The sequence below is a fragment of the Odontesthes bonariensis genome, chromosome 1, assembly GCF_027942865.1.
Source record: "Odontesthes bonariensis isolate fOdoBon6 chromosome 1, fOdoBon6.hap1, whole genome shotgun sequence".
Lineage (NCBI taxonomy): Eukaryota > Metazoa > Chordata > Actinopteri > Atheriniformes > Atherinopsidae > Odontesthes > Odontesthes bonariensis.
In genome coordinates, this window is record NC_134506.1 from 22,399,878 (window position 1) to 22,424,874 (window position 24,997).

At 38.1% G+C, this 24,997-nt stretch overlaps 1 protein-coding gene across 1 annotated transcript in view; it reads right to left on the minus strand.

Annotated features, from left to right (window-relative positions):
* Positions 1–576: 576 nt before the first annotated feature.
* The window catches only part of galnt18b (UDP-N-acetyl-alpha-D-galactosamine:polypeptide N-acetylgalactosaminyltransferase 18b), a 101,711-nt gene continuing 77,290 nt past the window's right edge, over positions 577–24,997 (minus strand). Inside the window, exons 7-11 of the mRNA XM_075460462.1 lie at positions 16,742–16,927; positions 11,214–11,351; positions 6,893–6,988; positions 4,012–4,176; positions 577–1,303 (exon numbers count right to left, since the gene is read on the minus strand). Coding sequence (XP_075316577.1) covers positions 1,157–1,303; positions 4,012–4,176; positions 6,893–6,988; positions 11,214–11,351; positions 16,742–16,927 — 732 coding nt within the window. The 3' untranslated portion in view covers positions 577–1,156. The remainder of the gene's footprint in view (positions 1,304–4,011; positions 4,177–6,892; positions 6,989–11,213; positions 11,352–16,741; positions 16,928–24,997) is intronic.

The following is a 24,997-nucleotide window of genomic DNA, read 5'->3' on the forward strand; positions in this document are numbered from 1 at the left end:
TGTACTTTACAGTTTTAAGGGCAGGGTCGGCTTTTTCTTGCCTTAGATAATCATTTGAGCCCTGATTTCACATCAGCCCTTAAAATCCTGAACAGAAAACTGATGAAAAACAGTTTAAATGTATTCAACTTGGACTTCAAAGACCAAATCCACAACACTCTGTATGAAGGAAAACACAAGGAAATTAGACTAATAAATTAGGTGTAAATGAAGAGGATATATTTAATCATTTTGCGGCACATGTGCAGTATAACAGCTGCCAACATGTTTAAAGTGGGACCCTCATACCTTTTATTGTATAGAAAAAAATCCTAGCAGTGTAGATTAATACAGGTGAACACAGCCTGTAATACTAAGTAATAAGTAACTCAGAGAACCAAAAACTACTTAAACAACTCTTTATCTTTTTATTTTTGCAAAGCCGTTCTGTTTGGTTCTGTTAAACCTACAGTTTTTGTTGACTTTTCTGTATCTGCAGTGCATCGTTTTCTGAATATATGTTTTTAAATTGGCGAACCAACTCCAACACAAAAACAATTGACGATAGAGAGAAACTGGGATTGATAGCAGTTTCCAATCCTTTTAATTTCAGTCAGAGTGAGACACTGATTGTGCCTTTGGCACCAAATAAAAAAGGCACTTGTACTTAGTAGGTTACATCAGTTATTTTACTGATATACATTACAAATATTCAAAATATTTACATATAGAAAATATCATTTTCCAATTGTTTCATCCATTTCCCACAACTGTACAGCTGAATCTTTTAATAAAACTACAAACCTGAGACACTAAAATAAAACAATTACAGCAGGGACATATTCATAAAGTTTGCTACACAGTAGCAAATTACAAAAACTCATCTGACCCATTACATATTCTAAGTAAACGAAACTCAGATTATATAGTGTTTACCACAAAATATACTGCATATACTACATTGTCAAATCTGCAAAGTATCCACCACCTATGGCTGATCCTGTTGGCAAAATGAAATGTTTGACATTTCAGTTGAGATGTCGACCACTCATCAGAGGACGTCGCGTCACTCTAAATTAACTTGTTCAGCCATGCATCGTTTGTGCATGCAAATGCACACATAAAAAGCAACTCCATCCAGTCCAGTAGTCGTTGAGTCCAGTGTTTCTTTCTTTGATCATAAAGAGCTGCTGAACAGCACGTTTGTGATGAACCATTTCTGTCCAGTGCATTTCTGCAGAGCCAGTTGGTAACCAAACTCATTGTCGCTGCTCGCTACAAGCTCTAAGCATCTCTTTGATTTCCTGTTTTGAATGGATCCTCCCTGAAAAGATAAAAGCAGGCCGGTTAAAATTGTGCCAGGCTCCAGAAGAACAATTTGTGCGCACAATGCGACTTCCCTCCGATAAACACAGACTGCTGTGAACGGATATTGATGTGGGCTGCTAAAGTGTCATAAGCCCTGGTGTTTTCACTGAATCACACTCCCTTCTTCATTGGGCTCCCGAGATAGCATCAGCATGGTTTGAAGGCAAAAATGACAGTGTGATTGCCAGCAGTTTCTTTTACTTATTTTTTCTAAGTGAGGCAAAGAATTTAGAGGAAAAGTACAAGATCGGATCAAAAGAAGAAGTACAACCACAAGCAAAACAAAACAGACCTTAGAGAAAGGAGAATTTTATAACTAATTATGAAGGACACAGACACCTCCCATAAAGTTTAACAGCTAATTAATATTGTTTTGAAAACAATTATTTAAAAGTAAAACGTAGATCTTTAATTTATAATGATATGAGATACATGGGTGTTAAGGGAAAAACCTATAAACAACCTATAAACTTCAATATGATGCTGTTGCCGGACTCTGGACAGAAACGGCACATCAGATGAATAAAAATTCAATTCTGCAATATGTCCTCATAAAATGAAGCAGACTTTTTTCCTAACGTTGTCTGGGCTGACAGGGGGCAGTGACTGAAGAAGAGACCTTCACGAGTTAATATGTTGTGGAGAGAGCTGTGAAGAGAGATGTCTTTCCAATGTGATGAGAGGATGTGCAAGGAAAAAGACCCGTGGACAGGTTATAAAACTTGTGAGCTCAATTACTGTTTCCATATTTCCACAAGAGTTTAACCTTTCTGTGAGGTCCAAAAGAAATTTGGATGGCTAAGAGATTGTTAAAAAATGTTGAAAGCATGCATTTATGAGCCATTATGAAGGAATGGCCTGTGGCAACCAATGGTGCAGTGTGTGGTGCAATCAAGGGTTTAAAATGAAGACCATCAGCTGTACAGAGATCTGTTTCAGAGCCCGTTTGTATTGAATGTTTATTCCAATTAAAGCAGCTTTTTCTTTGTCATGACTGCTGTGATTTGCAAAAAGCTGAAAGCCTTTATTTAATTGAAAACAGTACAATAACAGACACAATAACAAATGTTGAAAAATAATTAAAAAAAAAATAATAATAATCTTATTCTGAATGTAATGCAGCCTACAAATTAAAAAAAAAGAAAAGAAAACATAGTTGGATTGGCAAAAAAAATACTGGAAAAATTTTGCATTTTTGAATAGGAAGCTCCTGTAAGTGTCCAACTCATCACATTCTCCAAACATCACAGAAGGCAAATGTAACAAATAATTAAAAGACCATGGGATTTTATTTGATAGAAGTTATAATATGAGCAGAAGTTTGTTCAGGTGCATAGGAAATGCCCCATCTCCTACCCACCTGTTTCCAGAAATAGATGTGCAAAGTACCTCCTCTGTGTTCAAACTTATTGTTGTTCTGATTGTTGTTATTTTGGTCAATTTACCTTGCAACAATGTGCTTTAAACCCATAGATGAAGCTATTCTTCTGGCTCTTGCAAAGAGGAATGATACTGTTAATCCTCCAATTGTTTCCCAAACGGCCATCAACAAGGACACAACGGGGCCTGTCTGAATTGCTGAACTGATTCACAGGTTTGGATCATGGCCAAAGTCAAGCTCAGAATTCCTGAAAAAACAGGAACAATAACTAAAAAAGTATGAAATATGGGTGCTGCTTCTCAAAAAAGCCTGAAGGATTTTACTATTGAATGTGTATGTGAGCATGTCGCTCATGTATAGCCACAACTCATACAAGCAAACCAAGCTATACACTCCCACTGAATATACTAGATGACTAATCTTAATGTAAGTCTTCACACCTTTTTTTTTTTCACATACTACTTTCAATAAGAGGCTTTTATAGTGAGTAAAAAAATAAAGAATTTTCTGAGAAATTAGACATGAATCTGTATCTGTAGCTAAACAGACTTTGTGCAGAATAGTGCAGTATTTGTAGTGAGATCAAACAAACTGTCGCTCTTATTTGTCGAGTGCTTCATTTCCCAGTGCTGCTGTGGCTTCATCAAGGCAATCTATTTCTGTGTGAGCCTGACACTTTGCACACGTGCAGTCACAACTGTGTCAATAATTGATGCCACATTTCAGAGACATGATATGCTTCAGCCTTGCTGTTATGCTCCCATCCCGCTCAATGAATTATGTAAAGTCAACTAAAATAAAGATTGGGGGTGAAGATGTGATTTAGGAGCATAAAAAGCTTTTTACACTTTGCGACCAGTATCGCAAACCCTGAGAAACGTGGTGGAGGCGTGATTTAGTGCATTTTTTGACTGAAAGATAACTGACAACAAAATTAGATATTTCGGGGACAAATCAAAAGGTGCAATAAATCTAATGCACTTAATGTAATGCGACATATTGTGAGGTACCTACATGTTGTGTTGAAACGCAGCATACAACTTCCAAGCTACCCATGACAAAACACAAACATAAAGTTTTAGGGACCGCTTATGTACAAATTGCAGCACAGGATGTAAGAAAACTCAAAGTTCTAAAGCACTTACACGATTTAAAGTCAGCGTCATAGTTGGTTCTGCTGTCACTTCCGACAAATTACCAAAGGGAGGCTAATCGGGAACAGAAGACTGAGTCCTAACCTTGTGCTTTCCAGTCATGATGTATGTTGTTTCGTGGGTTTTCACCTGAGTAAAGAGCCAGTGAAGCTTCATGCGTTTGGCTGCAGCATAGCTGCACTCGATGAGGCGCGTCCTGCCATTCACGTCCACCAGGCACTTGTTGTCATCGTCATCAACGGTGGGACTGAGGAGCCCAATGTGAAGCTGCTGAGTGCTGGTGTAGTACACATTCTGAAAGAAACACCACATCCTGGAGTAAACAAACTGTTTGGTGATGCATTCTGCATTCAGATGGCTGCTCTTGACATTTGGACCATCACTCATCCAGAGCTTTATATGTCCAAACAAATGCTTAACAATGCCATAAATGAGGCTTGTTCTTGTGCTTTCTTTGAGTATCTATTAGGCATCTATGGGTTGATTCACATACACTTAATATGCACATTTATTCTGCTTTCCAGATAACAACAATAGATAACAAGGAAAAAAACAGGCAATACAAACTAAATAAGTTCATTATTAATTTAGAAATGGGGAGAAAACTAATAATTGTGCTCTTTCTCAAATGCTTTTTTTTTCAGTGGTAACAGTTTGTTTATATTAAGCTTTCAAAAACCTGCAAATCATTTGCAGGAGAAAGGCAAAAGCATGTAATGTATTTACTGGCTCAATACTAACTTTAGTTTGGGGTAATGCCACAGCTGAGAAAAAGCACACTGATGTACTGCAGTACATACTTTATAGTGAATAAAACAAATTGCGTCTTTGGCCATTTTACAAAAGCGGAGAGTAATTAAGGCAACTTACTTGAAAAATCCAAATAATTAACAGACTGCACTTGAAAGAGTATTTGCACAACCTACATTTTCTGGTCATTTCAATTTTAAAACTTCACATTAAATATATGAAAATAAATGCACAGGATAACGTTGAACCTGTGGCTCCAAGGCAGGCAGACGTATGTGTCCCCACAGAAAACCACATTTAAAAATGTTCTTTGCAGGCTTCTTTCACAGTTTAATACGAGCCAGTAAATAAAGAGCAATGAATAAAGAGAAGCTTAAAGCAATGAATACCAATTTATTTGGCAGTAGATTATGTTCTTCTTTTCTCTCCCACTCATCACCTCGTGACCCCGCAGATTTATCTGGTGACACAATGTAAGGGCACAACGCCTACGTTGGCTGGACCACAGTATTTAACTATGCACTACGTAAAACAGTTAAAAGTGGATCCACGCAGCTAGAACAGTTAAACAATACACCAATGTCACAGGGGACATTCTTCTGCATAATATGCATTATTATTTTGATTTTGCCTATCTTTCTTGTAAAGGATCAGTCACTGGTGGCCTCAAACACTCAAATGATTAGTTTGCTGAGTCCAAATGATAAAGAAATTTAAACAATTTCCCTCAATTACCATTTATTTAACCAGAAACATTTACTTTTCATCCATTCATTCATCCATTATCCAATTCAGAGTTGCAGCTGCCATTTGACTAGAGGCAGGATACATCCTGAACAAGTTTCCACTCCATAACAGGGCTTTTTATTTTGTAAACAATAATACAATAAAAGACATTAATAAACAAAAAACAGGGCCATATTTACTTACTCTGCTGGTTGCATTAGTCTCATCTTAGTTGTCTGATAATGCCCAAACTGCCTCCCGCTTCCTTCATGCCAGACTTTTAACAGTCGATTGTATGATTTTTTTGTTTGCACTGCTCACGGGAGTTTACAGCTTCAGGGCTGCCAGGCTGTATGTGGCAGTGGCTTCCACTGTTGCTGTGATTAAATTGATATATCTTCTAACAGTTTGAGTTGAGGTACTGTACTGTCTGTTTGCTGGCAACTTGCTGTTTGAATGGTAAGCTTTATAACATTTCATGTGCACCTTTTGCAATTTCCTTTAAGCGCACTGACGTGCTGTGTTAATCACTGCGCCTTGGACACAAAATCCATTGCTCTCCCAAAGCTACATCAAGGAAAAGCAGCTGAAGCTGATAGTGACAAACTTTGACTGACTACAGCAAAAAATCTGAGCGGTCAATAAATTTGTGTCACTATATAGTCAACCTAAGGACTCGTTCCTCTTGATGATGCAACACTGGTACACAAAATGGAGCAGGCTAGACTTTTTCTTGCAGAGGAGAGTTCTAATCTAATTAATAATGCTGTTACTATTCCAGGGCTTTATTTAAAATGTTTGTATTTATGGCACAGATTCATACTTGGCTAGTTTTAAGGTTATTTAGACATCAGAAAGAATATTAAAAGTCGTTTCAGATGGATAATGGGTTGATAAGATTCCACATTATCATACGGATTACTCAAAAGTGACTTCCCCTGAATCACTTTTTCATTTGTACAGTGATGTTAATATCAATACAGGTGTAATGAGTGTGAAACATGTCAAGTAGATTAAGCAGATTAGTTTGAATTAAGAGGGGCAATGTGAGATCTGTCACAGCAAGCTTTAACGATCTCTAAAAACAATCTGTTCAGATGTAATGGGATGGAGCGATCGATATGAGGTGGAAGAGGCAGGAGAAGGTAAATTATTATCGTGATGTGCCATGAAGTGAAGATACTTTAACATGGTTATTTGGCCTAAATATATCCTGAACAAGAAGTCCAGAGAGTTAAAACCACAGATGAAATAGAACTAATAAAAAAAAGCAAACCGCTGTGATGTCTGATCCTGGCACTGTTGTTCACATATGAGGAAGACGTGGTGTTTTGTTTAAAATGTGACAGCTTTTTAGATAAATGTTGGACACATCACCTCTAAACAGGGGAAGTTGCTGGAAAGCAGAGAAGAGTAATTTTTGTTATATCTTGGAAAAAAAGGTCCAGTAAGAAAAACTCCAAGAATAAAATCAAATATAGAGGAAATATGCTGCAGAGATTCAGAATGAATGAGAGACTGGGAGTGCTCCAACCTGTGGTGTCATCCCGTGACAAAGATACAGGATAGGGACGTTGTCATTGTCCGGGCCCTGGTCCAGGCACAGATCGCTCTTCAAAGAGTTTTTCAGCTGTCAAACACAAAAACACACAAAAGATGTTGTAAAGTCAGTGGTCTGACCCTGCTTGACCAATTATTTGTAGCAATCAGATAATGGGGAGATCTAGTTCATGACATGTATTTTTGACACACTGAAAATTTGCATCTACGATCAATTCTTATGAACACAAATGTTAACGTAAACAGCAAAATGTTTATGAGCTTAAGTTCAAATCCACGTCCTAGACAGCTCTGTTCTTACACTCCCAGCTTCGTTAATTGATTTACTCATTTTATTTATTTACTCTTTCAAAGGATTTTAAAACAGGATGCTAGAGCAACTGAAGAGCTTTAGCAAACTAATCCAAAATGCACACAATCATGTCACTTTTGTATACAGTATCAATAGATCCTAGATTTTTTCCCTGCTTATTGCAAAAGATGTTGCTTTTCCAAAGGGAATCCAGTACTAATGTTCACTTGAACCCAGAACTTGCGAAAAGTTGACGCATCCAGGGTTCTTCTCCCCAAAACGGACGTGTCCACATCTAATTTGCTTCGCATTTGTTAAAGAGGATTCAGAAGTGATGGAAATTAATAGAGAAATAAAGAGGCTCTACAGATCTTAGAGTAAAACACTTGGTAAAAAGTGTCTGAAATAATAGAATAATACTGTTTTGTACACATTATATTAGTTGCAATCTACAGCTAATATCCATTGATAGATCAGTGAGCTGCATATTCTGAGAGGAAAAGAGAAACAACCATACAAATCAAGTAAACAAATCTTTTTTAAGCATGGTTCACTTAAAATTAAAAAGTTCTTTTTTAATTTAGTCAAATAAATCATAAGAGATTATCTAGGAGCCATGATTATGTGAAGGACAATTTCCTGAAAGATTGTATCATGGTTTATAGGTGTTTTTTATCGTTTTTAATGTTTCACATTATGGATATGCTGGTCATGTGGATTTGGGCTTTGATTTTTCATAGATCATTGAAGCAACTACACTGTGTAGAAAACAGCTGATGGTCCCCCTGTAAGCCATTAAACATTTCAGGGGTTGAAACTTTCTGTGTGTATCACAGAACTCTGCTGTTACACCTCTGAAACTGAAATTTTTTAATTAAAAATTAAAGTTAAAAAAAATTAAGCAAAAAATGTGACTCAGGTGACTCAGGGGTTGGCTTGATCCACTTGTGATCGGATCAAACGAGGAGAAGTGTTGCTACCAAATGTGAACAGGGCCTTAGTTTGTCTCCTGAAGTTGCTACAGATACTTTCTGATCACGTGTGGGTAATCTGATAATCAACAAAACACATGCAGAGGGAGGTTGCTTCATGCGCCTGCTCTCCTCATCCCTGCAGAACATTATTTGAACTACTGGGGGTAGATCTCATAGTCCAAAACATAATCCAACTGTCTTGCTTACCTATGACAATGTATTCAATTGAGAAAGAAAAAAAGATATTCATACCCCTCAATAACCATCTAATTCAATATAGACAAACACCCTCATTGTGATTCACAGAATGTAAAAATTTAAATATAATTAAAGAAAATATAGAAGAAGCAATAATGAGCTTGGACATCTAAAATGTGAAACATACTTTGAATCTGCTTGATCTCAATGTTGCTTAATAAAAATGCAAATCACAAGTGTTACGCTTCAAGAACATGACTCAGTGTTTCAGACCCAGAGAGTTATTCATGTTCGTCTTGACAAAGGTCTGCCTGATTGCAAGATCCAAACTACTCCACAGGGAGCTCCAGGGATAGCGGTTTGTGTGAGGAGTGAATTAGGCAAACATGTGAGATCAGACAAATACACAGCTGGGAATGATTTCAGCATCCCAGTGGCTCAGGGGATGTCTTCTTCTATCTGATAATCAGTAAACCCACAGGCAGGACATGCTTCTATCAACAGCATATGTCTAAATATTTCAAATGTGGTGAAAAACAATAAATATGCAACACGAGTGACACCTGTGGCGACACAGTCACAGTGTAACGGCATTTAAAGCCCCGTAGTTTCTGTAACATCATATATATGAATGAAATATGTAGAAGGGGTGCAGTTGCCAGAGGGATTTAAAACAGGTGTGACTGGACACCTCTGATATGAGCAACGCATATCAAAGTAATATGGAGTTTGACTGAGGACTTTTGGCTAACCCTAACCCTCTCTAAAAGACTGTGTGAATGTGAAGGGCAACAATTTAAGGAGGACATTTCTAAGTGTTACACTGTACATAATTAATTAATTCCATCATCTACAGTACATCAAATCATATATAATATTCAGAGAATCCAAATAAGTCTCTGCATGTGGTAGCAAGGCCAAAAAACAAACCTGATTTTCAACAAAGAGTTTTTACATTTGTGCAATAACAACTTAAAACTATATCATGCAAAACATACAAAACATTTCTAAAGAAAATCCAGAAAATCAGTTAACTTCTCTACCTTCTCATTTAAGATGGACTGTGAAGTGAAGTTGAAAACTGTCCTGTGGTCTAACAAATTCCTGTTTGGATACATATCTTTTAGGCTAAAGAGGAGTAAAGAAACCAGCATCCATGCTTGGAACAAGGGTGTATTAGTACAAATGGCATTGATTACTTGCACAACCATATGACACCAATAATGCTGATAATATGCTGATGATATAGTTCAAGTTTTGGAGTAACTTCCAGATGACTTTATATTATAGGAAAATGTCTTGTTGACCACAACAGGAAAATAATTAACATGAGAGAATCCCGGTAATATGGTCCTGTGCTAAATGGATCTACCTGCGATCCAGAGCTATCAACAATGTAAAACATTTAAAGGATTCCCCAAACTGTTGAGCAGCTTAAATCTTACACTGAGCAATGATGGGAGAACATTTAGTTTTCAAAACTGCAGCAGCTGATCCCCTCAGTTTATACGAGCTTACAATGCAACGCAGTGGCAAAGACACCCCTGCCAAAGTATAGTTGCTGGCAGCAAATTCATAGCGAGTGTACATTTTTCCAAAAAACACTGTTCAGTTGCAATACCTATATGATGTTCATTTCAATTGAACATAGTTTGCTCGTAAACAATAAGTGGTCTACCATTTTGACCAATACTGTACAGTGCAGTTTTAAGCACAAGACCAAATTTTAATTTGGACTTTGAATAGCGCTAGATAGGAAATGTTGGTGTCTTAAATGATAACTTCAGACAGAACACATACAAATATGCTACCTGTAAAATATCAGGTTTAATCTGAAAGCGCTGCTGTGCATGATTACAGAGACCTAAAGCTGATTACATGGTGGCACTGTGGACTAATGTTGATAAATTCATCTCCTGCTGTAACCATCACGCTGACTTCAGTGCAGCTCTTTGATTTTCTGTCTGTAGTATTTGTTTCCCTTGTTGGGAAAATGTTGCTTTTTACCCCAGGCTATGAGAAACAATACCTGAGGGGAATATAAGTCGAATCAAATCAAATCAGATCAGATCAAATCGCCTTGTTAACTAGTAATCCCAAATCACATTTGATTGGATAAAGTTACATGCACATTCTTGAGAATATAAATACATTCTTGAGATAAATTAATACATTTTTAAAAGACGTAAAGACTGATTATAGATTACAATAAAACCTAAACTTTTCTTTTTTGCACTGAACTAGGCCGACAATTTGCTCCATGTAATGAATCCCTGAGCCACAGGCTGACTAATCCATGAAATGCATACGACAAATATAGAATAATGAGGTCCCATTGCTCACAGAAATTAATGTAATGAGGTCCTTCGATATCTCTCTGTATGAGGCCACTATTTGTCAGCATGCAAAAAAAAAAAAAAAAAAAGCAGCGCTACCACAGTGTGTGCAGCTGTGCTGGGTGCATCGTAGTGATGCAACATGGAAGGACAGAGGAAATAAAGCTGTTTCAGAACAAGTGGAATGGCCACATAGAAATGCTGCCAGCATGGCCTGTTGGCTGTCAGTTTTTCTGGCAAATATTGCAACAAAACCCCCCCCCCCAGAAGAATATAAGACTGGGACAGTTATGTATGTTTTAGTTAATTTGTTTATCTATGTATCTAAATCTATAACAAGAGGGTATAAAACAGTTTGTCACTGGAAGCTGTTTGCACTCCTCACAGCAGCCATCAGCGTCCCAACATGAAGGATTTCAATGATTTGTTGAGGCACAGTTATTGCCATGTTCTGGATTTTGAAGACACTGAGTTGAAGAGGAAACGGCAGCTTACTACTCCGTATGCAATGGTGTCGCTGTACATTCTCATCTCAGGGTAGATGTTGACCAGGTACCAGCGAAAGGTTTTACACTGCAGCCTCTTCCTCAGAGCCTTCCTCTCAGAGATATCGCCGATATCAATCCCTGAGTCCTGGGATGTGTAAACAGCCACGTGCACACACACACACGCACGCACGCACGCACGCACGCACGCACGCACGCACGCACGCACGCACGCACGCACGCACGCACGCACGCACACACACACACACACACACACACACAAACAATAAAGCTGGTTAGATGCGGTTTGTGAAGAATTGAATCAGACAAAAGGGCCACTGCACCTACTTGTAGTGTTTTTAAAAAGCTTCTATGAAGTTTGGATTTTTCCTGTTCTGACTTGAAAACTATCTAATATCCAGCTGACAAAACCACACAGCAGCAGTCAGGGCCAGTCTCATGTTCTTATCATGGAAAACAACTGAGTACATTTACCTAACTGCTGAAGTTTTGAGGTATTTTATTTCAGTGTTGATCATTTTCATGCAACATTAGACCCACTTAACATCTTTTAGGTAAATGTACTTTTTACCTCACTTACTTTATTACAGTTATCACACGATCTATTTACTAGTTATATGTCAGATAAAGACTCTTTACACAGAATATATATGAGGTTCAGAAAATACAACACAATGGGCCTCATGCAACAACCGTTGGTACGAACAGATTTGTTTTCTTTTGAACGCATATTGTTTTGAGAAGCACAATGCTTTATTTTTGCGGCCCCAGCCAACTAGCCGGACTACCTTCGTCAACGCCAAAACGAGGCTGGAACTCGGCTCACAGGACGCAGTAGGGGGTAAGAAAATGTTCATGCACGATATTGCTATTATGGGGTGTCATACAGCTTCATGTCAGCTTAGCCTAGAGGCGAACTATCCCTTTAAGTCGTGCGTACGAGTGATTTAAGAGAATTTGCGCATTCACCAGTTTTTTCGTATTTTATGTTTTCTTTTAGGTACAAACAGAATTTACGAGTGATCGTAGGAGTTTCGTAAAATAGTCCGCTGTTATTCGAATCAAGTTTGCTTGACTAATGGATTGTATATTTAATTACTTTGAAGCAAACATAAATAAATATATACATTATACCCCATAATGATGCTGACATTATTCTGTTTGACTTAAATTATACACTAATTGAAGGTTAATTTGACTCTGTATGTAACAAGGTTAACCAGCGGCTGACTTTCTACTTCTGGATGCCTTAGCGCGTCAGGCTCTTGGAAGAGAGCGTGTAGATGTCCTTGCAGAGACAGACGAATGGCTGACATCGCGATTAAGACTGCCAAGGACTGTGCTGCTGCAAATATGCAGCTTGCTAGAGCCACAACTCCAGGAGGCATGCCCGATTATTCTGGCATGCTGAGTTTTGCACAATATTGCCATGAACGAGGGTCTCCCACTACCTGAACCAGCCCAGACCAGAAGGTGTGGTGCCAGAAGACCCCCCTACATGGACCGCCCCATCAAAGTGCCATCATGATGAGACAACAATTGATTGCACAGCTTTAGTTGGAGTCATTGAGTGCATTTTTAAGCCATTTTCATATCAAACCATTTCTTTTTTTATTTTGGTGACATTACGAACTACAGGTGACATGGAATTAACAGCACTCGTAACAACTTTGCTTCAGCAGATCCCGTAATTCCACTGCTGACCCTGCTAAAAATGACAGATTTTCCTTTTTGGATATCTGAAAGTAGAACTTCAATCTCAGAGCCCGTAAAGTTGTTCTTTTTGCGCCTTGATGCCATTCTCACGACCCAACACAACACTTCATGGCACAGGAGAGAGGAAGCAGAGCCTTATATTGTATCATTTTGGGCGTGGAGTACACAAATCTACTATCCTCGTGCACGTGCACTTAAATACGCACGGGCATTCATCATTTACGCAGGTCGTTTACACACTTTTTCTGAAGTTAAGAGCGTTTGTTGAATCTGACGTGGCGTGTTCGTACGAGACCTTCTTACGAAAAAAGTGAGAGAAATTTAGAATAAAAATACGAAAACGTTCTTGCATGAGGCCCAATGTTAGTATTAAAGAAACTAATATTCTAACGGTCTCTCTTGTTTATTAGTCTCACGACACCTCCGATTTAGCTGCAAATAATCATGTACTTTAACTTACCTTGAATCAAGTGTAATAAAATTCTTAGTGTTTCACCTGTACTTTTACTTAAGTTAAGGATCTGACTACTTCTTTCACCCCTGCTTGTTACCACCTGTCGCATATTTTCACGCATCTCATCTAACATTGCTGAAGCTGGTGCAGATGTTGCTGCCGTAGCTCTGATGAGCTTAAAAATTTCACATTGTGAACTCAGATGGGTGCAAACTTCAGATAAACATGGTGTTGATATTTTACGCTCTCAATTAGAACTGATGACTTTGTTGTGTAAATGATTGATGGGGCAAAAGCTCTGGTTAGATTTCATGCGTCTTGAATGCAGCCTCTGCTAAACACCCCATTATTGACTGAATGAATTGCCTGCAGATGTTCATCTATTCATAACATGGATTTACATATTAAACAGATTACGCAGGACAAGAAAACAAACTAAGTAAACAAACATTTGACTTAGGCTTTAGGGGATGCTACATTAAACATAAAATAACAGACTAGGATCATTTATTTTAATTGATTTCATCCAGTTTAGGATCAAATAAACGTTTATTTCTCTCAAAACTGATATATATATATATATATAAAAACATAACACAAAAACACACAAGATGTGAGAGACGTCTAGTGCTAATTAGGTTGTTGTTGCTGCAGACATATTTCTGAAGTAATGCAAAGAAGCCCCAAATACAGAAATGAAAAATAATAAATGTGCTTGAGTTCTGCTGAATAAAAGCAAAACCAAATAAAATCAATTAAATGCATCTCACATCTTTGATTGTTCTTGATGCATTATTACTTTTTTTTTTTTACCCCTAAGTCACAAATTCAATCCAATTTAGCTCTTTTATTTATCTTAAAATGTTATTGTTTGCCTCTAAAATGACTTTTTTTTAAACTGTTAATCTCACCATTGAGGCCATTTTAATGAATCTGATTATATATTTATTCATTCAGTGGCACGTATCTAATTCAAGCCACTCTGCAAAAGACATTTCCTGTGGGCCCTCAGAAGGTGTCGTGGGCCTCGTCCAAATAAACATCTGCAATTAGAGGAGAGCAGATGACACTCAACATTGAAACATTTAAATTAGGTGGCTGCAGAGCAGACTGTGCCCGTTGGTGCTGCAGATTCATGCCTGTGTTTTCTGATATCTTGCACAATATATTCATCCAAGTAGATATATGGAGAAGTTTATTTTGGATAAGATCCAGAATATTATATGAATCAAGACTTATGACTAAAAATAAAATTCAAACATTGACAAAGCATTTATGTGTTTCAAGTAAAGACAAATAATAGCTACTGTTATATCATATGATGTGTTTTTTCTATGTTATTAATATATGACATATATATTAGCATCTGTTATTGATATAAGGAATACTCTCATATGCTCACTAGTGATATTGTTTATGCTTCTTTATGCATTTGGCAGACGCTTTTATCCAGAGCGACTTACACTGGTAGGGTAAGGGGGTCTTGCCTAAGGACCCCTACTGGAGGTAGTACCTTTCATGCAGGGAATTTGAACCCAGGTCACCCACATAAAGGTGACAGTCTTACCTCTATATTATCCAGCCCCTAAATTGTAGTTCTGCTAACTGATACCTTGAGCTAGTTTATGCCTGATATATAGAAATGGTAAAATGGTTTAAAAACCATGCTGTTAAGCAGACACTGTCCTTAAAACGGTGAAACTAAAGCAACATCTCATTGTGGTTATGTTCTAGATGCATAGTTATAAAGACTAAGGTTTCTGTTTTTTTTGTACACATAAAATGTGTTTTATTTTGAGAATTGGATTGGGCTAATATATTACAATTGATTTTTATCTCTATTTTATTAAAATTGTATGTATCTAATGAAAATGAGTAGCCAGCAGGGGTTAGAACAATGTTGAGTAAAGGTAAAAATGACAAATCCCAGCAATCAAAGTGGGCAAGAGGTAAAGACACATGTCATTTAACCTCAGCATGTCTTTCTGCTTCTTGTTTGCATGTGGCCAAAGACATTACTCTCGTGGGATGCCATGAATGATGGTTATGTGAAAAAGAAAGTAGATCCTGTAGAGATCGTTGCCTTTTTGACATATTTTCAAGGAGGAAACATTTGATTCTCTTTGAACCCATTTCTTAAAGATAAAGATGATACACTCTAACAAAGTAAACATTCAAATTTAACCGAATCATCATCACCTAAATTAAGAAACGCATTGATTAGTCTCTTGAAAAAGTAAGGACACACATTTTTCACGCTTTCAAATGCTTAACAAATTAAGAGGGTTTCAGATAAGGGGCCAATGATTAGATCCTCTTCATTGAGTAACAGATGGAAGCTGTCCTATCTAAACCTCTTACATCTAAGATCTAGTGTTCTTTTTGCGATTGAATTGCATAGCGGCATTAGGCCAACATCTAAGAGCTCTCCTAGGCATTCTGAGAAAAGGTTGTGAGTGTGCCTAATTATTTAAAAAAATTACAAACTATTTGTTAAATAGTTTATCTTCTCACAAAATAACACATTCCATCAGAGAATGTGCAGATGATTGTGCAACTTCTGATGTCAGAGTGCTTGAGTCTACAGTTAGAAAGAAGTCCCACAGATATGACCTATACGCAGGTGTGCCGGGAGAAAGCTTTTGATGTCCAATTAGAGCAAAACTACTATTTACGTGAACATGCAGGCAAAGACGAGTCACTTTGGAATGGTGTGTTCTCGATCAAAATGACAAAATAATCAGATACGTTGCCACAGTAACACTAGACGTGGTCTGTCTTTCAAGAAAAAAAACTTTATTCCAGCAATATAGCCTTGTGGAAATGTCACAGTTTGGTGTGGCGTCCAAATGAAAAGCTTCCTGTCATGGATACGACGACATTTTTTGACAACATGAGAACATCTGCTCTAAATCAGAGCAAAAATTGACCTTTAAAAAAGGATAATGATCTTCAGCATATCCATCAACGGTTCAGAATCAACAAATGAAGATTCATGGAACTGCCATGTGGAAGTCCAGATTTGAATTCCATTGAAAGGCTGTGGGAGATTTATTTGAATAGGCAGTGCAAATAAGAAACTCTTGAGCATTTTGCAGCTAAAAGAATTTTGCATACAAAGATTTGTGGGTAGTTATGCAAAACACCTACAATAAGGTATTTCTTTGAATGAAAGTAATTTTAGATAATGGGGGACAAGGGTGTTCTTACTTTTTCTGCAGAATAATTGTCCTCATTGTCCTGTTCAAATATACCATTTTTGTTGTTGTTCATAACAATAAAATGTATGCTTATGTACCAAACTTATTTTTTCAATGGATGCAAATGAAAACAACACATTAACTCACCTCCATGGGAATATTCCAAGCCATGTAGACGTGGCTTTTGAACTCATCCATCCAAACTTCTGCAACCCTGAGGGCATTTCGCCGCACGTGAGACGTCAGATCCTCTGTGTAAGGCTTATGAGCGCGCTCTATATGGGCAATGCGAGCACAAGGCAGGACCTCAACACTGCCTCCACACTGCCACACCTGATTTTAAACAAAGAGAGAGAAAGCTGTCAGCCATCTTCAGTAAAAGCCCTTGAATTAACACAGTGTAGAACCTTGAATTCTTAGCTTGCATTAACAAAAAAAGGCCTGTGGAGTAATGAACAAACATCTTAAGTTTAACTAAGGAAGTCAAGAGTTTAAAGCCTGACTTCTGGAACAATCACTTTGCTTTTTATGATACTTGAAGTTCATATGTATTTGTGAAAAACTAACATCAGTCTTGCAAATATTGTAATATATATATATATATATACATTATATTATAATGTTACTCAGACGTAAAGGAAGTTTGAAATACTCCAAAGAGTTAGTGCAGCAGGCCATGATGTCATCATGCTTTGACGACACATTCTGATATGCACATGCCCCTCAGCACCTCTGCCGCCCACTGCATCCCTGACTGTGAAGAGGGAGCCTCAATGGTGCAGAATATCAATAGTCCCAGAAAGAAAAGCCAGATTTCTTGATGACTAAACGCTATAGCACTGACTTTTCACATAATGAAGAGCTCTGGTATGCTCAGGACAAACTTTTCCCACTTGTGACACCTTTAACCAGCATGACAGGTAAAAATAACTCATCAATTACTCTTTTTTTTTTTGTTGTTGAATATTGTATATGCATTATGTATTATAATATGCCTACAATACACATACTGCCCTGTGAAAAAAAAAATCCTACAATTATTTCTAAACGACATGCAATTATGCATTAGGAGTGTTTTTTATGTAAACCCACCTGAGTTAAGTTCCTAAATTCTATATTCTTATATTCTTACGCTCTTAAAGTCTTTAAAAGCTCTTATAGTCACTTTTTCATTAGCATGATAAACATTTTAGATTATTTCATTTGAAAATAATGCTGCAATTAGTATATTGCTGATTAATATGAATTAATCTAAATGCAGTTCACAAATAGTGACTAAAATGTGCTCATCTATTTATATAGAGATGTCACTACCAGGAACCAGGACCACACAGCACAACTGTCACTCTGTCACTCCTTCAAAACATAAATGACATGAAAAGCAAGTGGTGTAAGTAAGCATCACCAAGGACAAATAACAAACATCAGATGTGACATGAACTTGATTTGACTGGGACACTAATGATAGTACACTTTCTGCACACATTAAGCCATCCATCAAACAGATCTGGCTGTGACATCAACTTCAACAACAAAAACTTCCATTTTAAAACAGTAAGGCAAAGTCAAAAGTAGTAGAGAGGATTCTTAATCTAATTTCCTTTTTGTAACTGCACTTACATCTAATACTGGCCATGGGCTGAGAATGACCTACATCATAATACGCTGTACATATTAACTCATGCACTTAGCTTTATGGTTCATAGATCTTTCTTTGCTTGGCAAAAGATCTGAGATAACAGGTAAAATAATAAACCCAAGAAAGTGGAAAAGAAAAGAAAAAAACAGAGGATGGAAATGACTTAACTGACTAGACAGAATACATATGTAATATACTGATGATTGATTAATCAGTTGATATTCAAAGGAAGATTCCTTCATCCCTGAAAATGACCTTGATTGACTCTACTACTGTGTCAAATTATTTGTTCATTCCCACTACCAATCATGGATGGTATCATTAGTACCATGTTGGTGTGCTTGTGACGCTCAAAAAGTTGTGTGGTACATTGTACCCCACCTATTCCCAATGGCTGAGTACAGGGAGGGACCAAAAAGCAATTCTCAACCAGTCGTGTGTCAGCTTCAATATCCAGGCTAATGCTTACTAGCTAACAAATTGGCCCACTCTCAACAATTTCAACCCTTATATACAAGGAGGGTAGCCTTTCGCATCAGAATGTAACATCCTACATATAGTAAAATTGGTTAAAAAGGTGTATTTGTACATAATTTGTAATTCTAGTGCCTAACCTACCCCAACCACACAGTGAGTGAAACCTGTTTAAATGAATGGAAACAAAAAACAACCCACAGAAACATAATTGCAACAAGCTCTCAAACTGTTTGTCCCGTTCTGTGACCACTTCTCCTCCAGGCCCTCATGAGGGTCTCATTGTTTCACAAATTAAAATGCTCTTAAGGATGTTTGCTGCACTCGCTGTTGCTGGCTAATTTTGGCGGAGTTGGTAAGTCTTTGCTCTGACACCGAAGGACACCTCATGTATATCAAGTTAATGTACAGATAAGCCTGCATAATATTTATACCATCTTACAAGATTTTGGCATGTTAAAATTTTGTAATCAGCAGGTAACAAATATGTTGTGTGTCAAAGTTTGGTAGGACTGATGTAAATATTTTGTATTTATTTTAATCTAAATATCTGTAATGTCAAATGATGAATAAAATTTTTTGACAAATCTTACAGTAAAAGTTGTAGAAAATTAATCCATTCTTCCAAAGTGGAAAAAGAAAGTTTAATCCATATGTCAAGCACAGCCATCTGTTATTAGATATTTTGCATCAAGGCATTAATGTCACACTTGTTGGCTCTGAGCACCTTGTGTCCACACCAAATTCTATGACAATACGTCGAACAGTTGAAGGAGACAGTCCACTACCAAAATGCGTATGCGTGTGCGTATCGCTCAACCAATCACGGCTGTTGTTTAATGTGCTTCATTGTTCATTATGAAAAGCAGAGCAATGAGACCTCCAGAAGCTCTTTGTCATCATCAGCTCGTCTTCATCACATTCACAAGCAGCTCTGTGTCTCTGTAGGGTTACATTAGCCGCTTTCGGACAGAGGCGTTCTAAGAACGCAGTTATCAGAACTGTCCTACTAGAATTTCGTTCTGATAACTGTCCTTCCCCAGCGGAACTCTTTCAGTCTGCATTCGCACATGAGTCGGGACCAGGTCGGGACTGATGCGCTGCGCGCAGCCATCTGCGTCAGTGACGTGTTACGTTAGCCGTTTAGCGCCACATTCAACAACAAAACAAAACCCGGTAAAAGTAAGAGAAGAAAAAACACCACAATGAAGCTAATATGGAGAGCGGGGAGGCCACCGTGTTCATGGTCTGCATGATGGTGATATTAATCATGGACGATCGCATCAGGCGTCTAATATCGAGGCTGGAAGAGCTCACAGAGAGAGTCAGGAGATGAAGGATCGAGCGCAGGTGATACTTTTTCATTTCATGAAGGAAGAAAGGAGAGCAGAGCGCTGCAGACAAAGGAGACAACGTGTAAGTTTAACTTATTGTCGTATGAGTAAAAATTTCAGCGGTGATAGGATGACAAGGGGCGTAGCTACCGACCACCAAACACCTCCGTCAGATGCGTTCTATAGAACCATGAAAAGACCCGACCTCAGAGAAGGAGCTAAATAGTTATAGGAACTGAGGGAGATGGTCCCGAGTTCCTGTATGTCCGAACACGGGAGAAAACGGCCCAGCGGATTAAAAGGTTATTAGAACTGCCAAAGGTTCCTACAGTCCGAAAGCGGCTATTTAGCTGTCTGCTTCAGCCATTTTGATTGTAGGAAATTTTCTCTTCACAACCTGTAGTTTCAAACAGCCCAAAAACAGCTGGCCCACTGATTAATTGTGCAGTTGAAACTTCAAAGGGCTACACTAATTATATGAGACTCAGGCTTCTCAGAGCCAAAAAACCTCTACGAACAGATGCTTCCCATTCGGAAACCGTAAGAGCTACGGAAAAAATTCTCACAGAATGAGCGCGGGATGCCTTTGGACTTCAATATTCCCGCGTTTCAGATCTGTAGCACATTCACAGTGAAAGCACGGATGAGAGAAAGAAGGGCTGCAGGAGCTGCTGAGATTCTGAGAATTGGATGAATTAAAATGGGGATTTGAGGTCTTTGAGCCCCGACATCACTTTGCTCTGAGGGGCTCTGAGAGCAAATGGTCAGCCCTAAATGAAATAGGAAAACATTTTATGAATCCCAACATGCGTGCCTATTATGACAGTACATAATGGCATTGGAGCAATATTTGTAGGCGTGAGGGCGATTCGAAAATGAATCTGAGGTCAGAACTCTTGCTCTTCCCACACTCTAATGAAATGGCAGTTGTGCTCTAAAAATTGTGCTCAAAACTTTGGTTCGCTTGGAGGCATACTGTGGGAAATCCGTAGCAGGTACCAACATGGCGTCTTCACTTCTGAACACAGCACGGACGTATCTACAAACTGACATTTGAATGGCGTTTCTAGGTTAATGCATGATGACACAGTAACTGCTCAAAATTTTGGGTTTTTTATGATTTTTCCAGGTCATCCCCCTGTTTATTCCTAGGGGGGCTTTGGGGGGCTGTTTTTTGCTTATTACGTCGCCATGGTAACTCCAATCTTCAATAAAAGTAATAGCCCGCGAAAACTCATCGAGCCGGTCGTTTTGATATATATATTGTTGGGATGTGCGGGCCCGTATGTGGACGGAAGAATAAATATATAAATCTACCTATAAATAAATAAAGAGACACGTTTTCAATGTTAAATCCCATAGACCTTTGCCAACGGAATAGTAATAGGTGCCTTGCCATGCAGTGCTTTTCTATGCAATGCTATGGCAGGCCCCAATAACTTGGACTTATATAGCGCCTTTCAGGGTACCCAAGTTCGCTTAACAAGAGAAAAGAAGGGGGGAAGGGTAGGGCCGGAGGGGTGGGTTTAAGAAGAGTAGGACATGGAGAAGAGATGTGTTTTTAGATTCTTTTTGAACTGTAGCAGAGAGGGGGCAGAACGGATGTGAAGTGGCAGATTGTTCCATAGGGTAGGGGCAGTTGAACAGAAGGCCCTATCTCCATATGTTTTTAGTCTGGTACGAGGAAGGGAAAGTAGGTCCTTGTCTGAGGAGCGCAGAAGCCGTGACTGGGAGTAGGGGTGGAGGAGTTCAGAGATGTACTTAGGTGCAAGTGAGGGGAGAGATTTGTAGGTCAAGAGAAGGATTTTATAGGTGACGCGTGCTTTGACTGGGAGCCAGTGAAGTTGCTTTAGGATGGGGTGATGTGCTGCCAGGGCTTGGTGTGATTATGGGGTGTTGCTCATACAGACCAAAAAAGAATATTGTAAAATATGCGACCTCTAGTGGTCAGGAGATCAACTCCATTTGATCGTAAAAATAGTGACCATGAAGGTGTACGTCACATCCGCATTATTAAAAGAATGCAACCATGATGATTTTTTTTTTTTAACCCAAACCAAGTGAAGTTATTGGCTAAATCCATTTATACATTACTTTTGTCATGTTGTGTTTATTTTCTTACAAGACAACCAGCAAAATGGGGTCCATAAGGGTGAAGGTCACCTAGAAAAAAGAACATATCTTAGACCTAAAAACGGTTGTTTTCTTATCTTAACCAACAGGTGTTATGTAAACCCAAACTGGTGGTGACAGAAGTATTTTAGGAAAGTGAACATAACTCAATATAAACAGTGAAAAAGCCCTTACATCGATGGTAATACACCTTATGATAATTTTTTCTTTTAAAAAGAAACAAGGGATTTGTATTTTCCCCTTAAAACTTGTCTGGGTGATACTTAACATGCACTGTAATGGGTTGTATTTAGGGATAATACTTATATGATCGTATTAATCAAGACGACTTGTTGAATTCTCAGTCTTAGCCAAATTTTGCGTCGGCTGACATTCCCAGAGTAATGCTGGTAGATAGACAGAATAGATTGGATACAAATCAACACATCCACCGTTGACGTATGACTTTCGAGATCAGCAGCCATGCTTTATGGCATAATTTTAAGCTTGAACAATCATGTCAGCATGATCTAAAGGACAGCCACGACTTGTATGCAACCTTCGCCCAAAAGTGATTCTCAGTCCATTCGTTTAGAGTCAAGTTACCTTTCTGACAATGAGACAACTGCCTCAGAGCTTTTGGCTGCATTGTGAACCTTCTGCAGTTTACCACAAATTGTTATTGCCTTTTTCCAAATTCATTACAATAAATGGGCAATTACTGTCAAGACAGAGGTCTGTGACTTCCATAACTATCACCAGTTTTATTGTTATTCCACTCAAAACACAACAGCTTCATACTATCAGATATTAGTGTGTTCTTCCTAAATGATCAGACCAACACTTAACTGACGCACTGACTCATGCAATCTGTTCTCCAGAGTGCCAGTAAAGTGAAAACAATGCTGCAGCAAACAATTACAACACTTTGGTCATGCACAATCTTTAATGAGACACTGCTCTTAATTTCCATACAGTCAAATAGCCTAAATGTGTAAACGTAATTGCTGACCCTTACTCCATGTCACTTGTAGATGGTAGAATCCTTAACCCTTACTGTGGTACAAAGGAAACCCCAATGCACCACTTATAGCCAGTATGTGAATCTGCTATATATATTACTGAGAGTCAGGTCCTAACTCCACCAAATCGTCCTGACTTCACAACAATGGAACAATTTCAGTCAAGGCAGCACAATCACTTCCTAAAACACAAGCCCCATCTCGTGTTGCACTTCACGTCTTCTTTTCCATTTTCTATCAAACCACTGTCTGCCAGACCCTCTTTCTTATACTCTCCTGTCTACATCTTGTCTCACTAACCACGGCAGCTGTTCTTCCTCTAATTTCTTTTTGTAGAACTTTTCTGGCAGAGAATCTGTCTCACATTACAGTTGTATTTGCTTAGATCTATTATCCAGTCACCATCGACCTGAGCGTAAGCTAATTTTAATGCTGCCCTCATCATAATTAGCTTTGGATAAGAGCTGAAGCTTATACCTTTAATGTAACTGTAATGAGAGGGAAAGGGGCTTATTCATGTGTTTAATGATGCCAGTTACAAAAAGGGGACACAGTGGCTTTTAGTGGATTTTGTAGGAACACTCAAAAGGTAATTTTGAAACAGCTGTGAAGCTGTGTAGCATTACAAGGATTCCTTTTACTGTGCAGCAATAGTTATAATCAAATTCCAAACAAAGACTCACGATTGTCAATCTAATTTAAGAATTTTTGCCAGCTCCTGATTTGTGCACGGCTCACAGCCTTAAAGTGCACAACAGAAACTGTTCAGTGGCTCATAAAGCCTCATAAAGCCTTTAGAATTTTACAGATTTTACCCTGAATGAACAAATATATTTTAACCAAAAAAAAGTCCAAAAAGTAAGTGAAACCCAAATGACACTATAATATCGAAAATTTTCATATATCTACAAAACTACATAATTCCTGAGGGGACAAATCTATAAAACCTTAAGTATTAGAAGTTAAATTGTAAAATATAATTACAGTCGGGTGTTTTCAATCAGAGGGATGACAAACTGGAGTTACAGTAGTTACAGAATGCGGTCACACCGGATGCCGTATGTGACAAATTGGAATATTACCTTCAAATAAATGAACAAGCATATTATTCAAAAAGCTGATTTCTTCTCAAGCCATTTATGACATCCAGTGATTTTAGGTCATCTTTGTGCACTTAAAGGGGAGAGTTTACAAACCTTTAAGCACAATTACCATGTCAGGCAATCACCTCCTGCAGTGGCAACTAAGATTGCTTTTCTCCTTCACTGGAGGCATCAGCCACTTGAGGTTGTCTTAATAACAACAAAAGATGCTCATAGCCAAAAGGATCAAGATTCGCATATGACGTCTTTTCTTTTCCAACTTTTCCCTGCTGTTCACTCATTCAATACTTTTGGACCATACATTAAGAAATAAATGTATTTGCTACTTCACTTTCAGTTGAAAGACGAAAAATGCTTTACAATAATATTACGCAGTTATTAAAAAAAAAGCAAGAAATAACCGAGTACTGTGATTACGCTAATGTACAGTAATCGACAAGTATTCTAAAACTGTCTTCGTACCTGAAATAGTTACTATGCTTTAATGTAGTTCTAAGAGGTAACATATCAATAAGTAACTGCACTGTTGCAGATCCGGTTAAGCTACACAACGGCTTAATCAGGATCAGTATGTTTGTGCTGTGTGTACAGAGGTTGCAAATGCTATTAAGAGTTAGAGCTAATGTTTGCAGAAGTCATCAGCAGACACAGTTTTACAGAAATCAAGAGATGATGTTAAGTAGCCAGCTGGCTACAACTTAAAGCTTTGCTGGTGACAT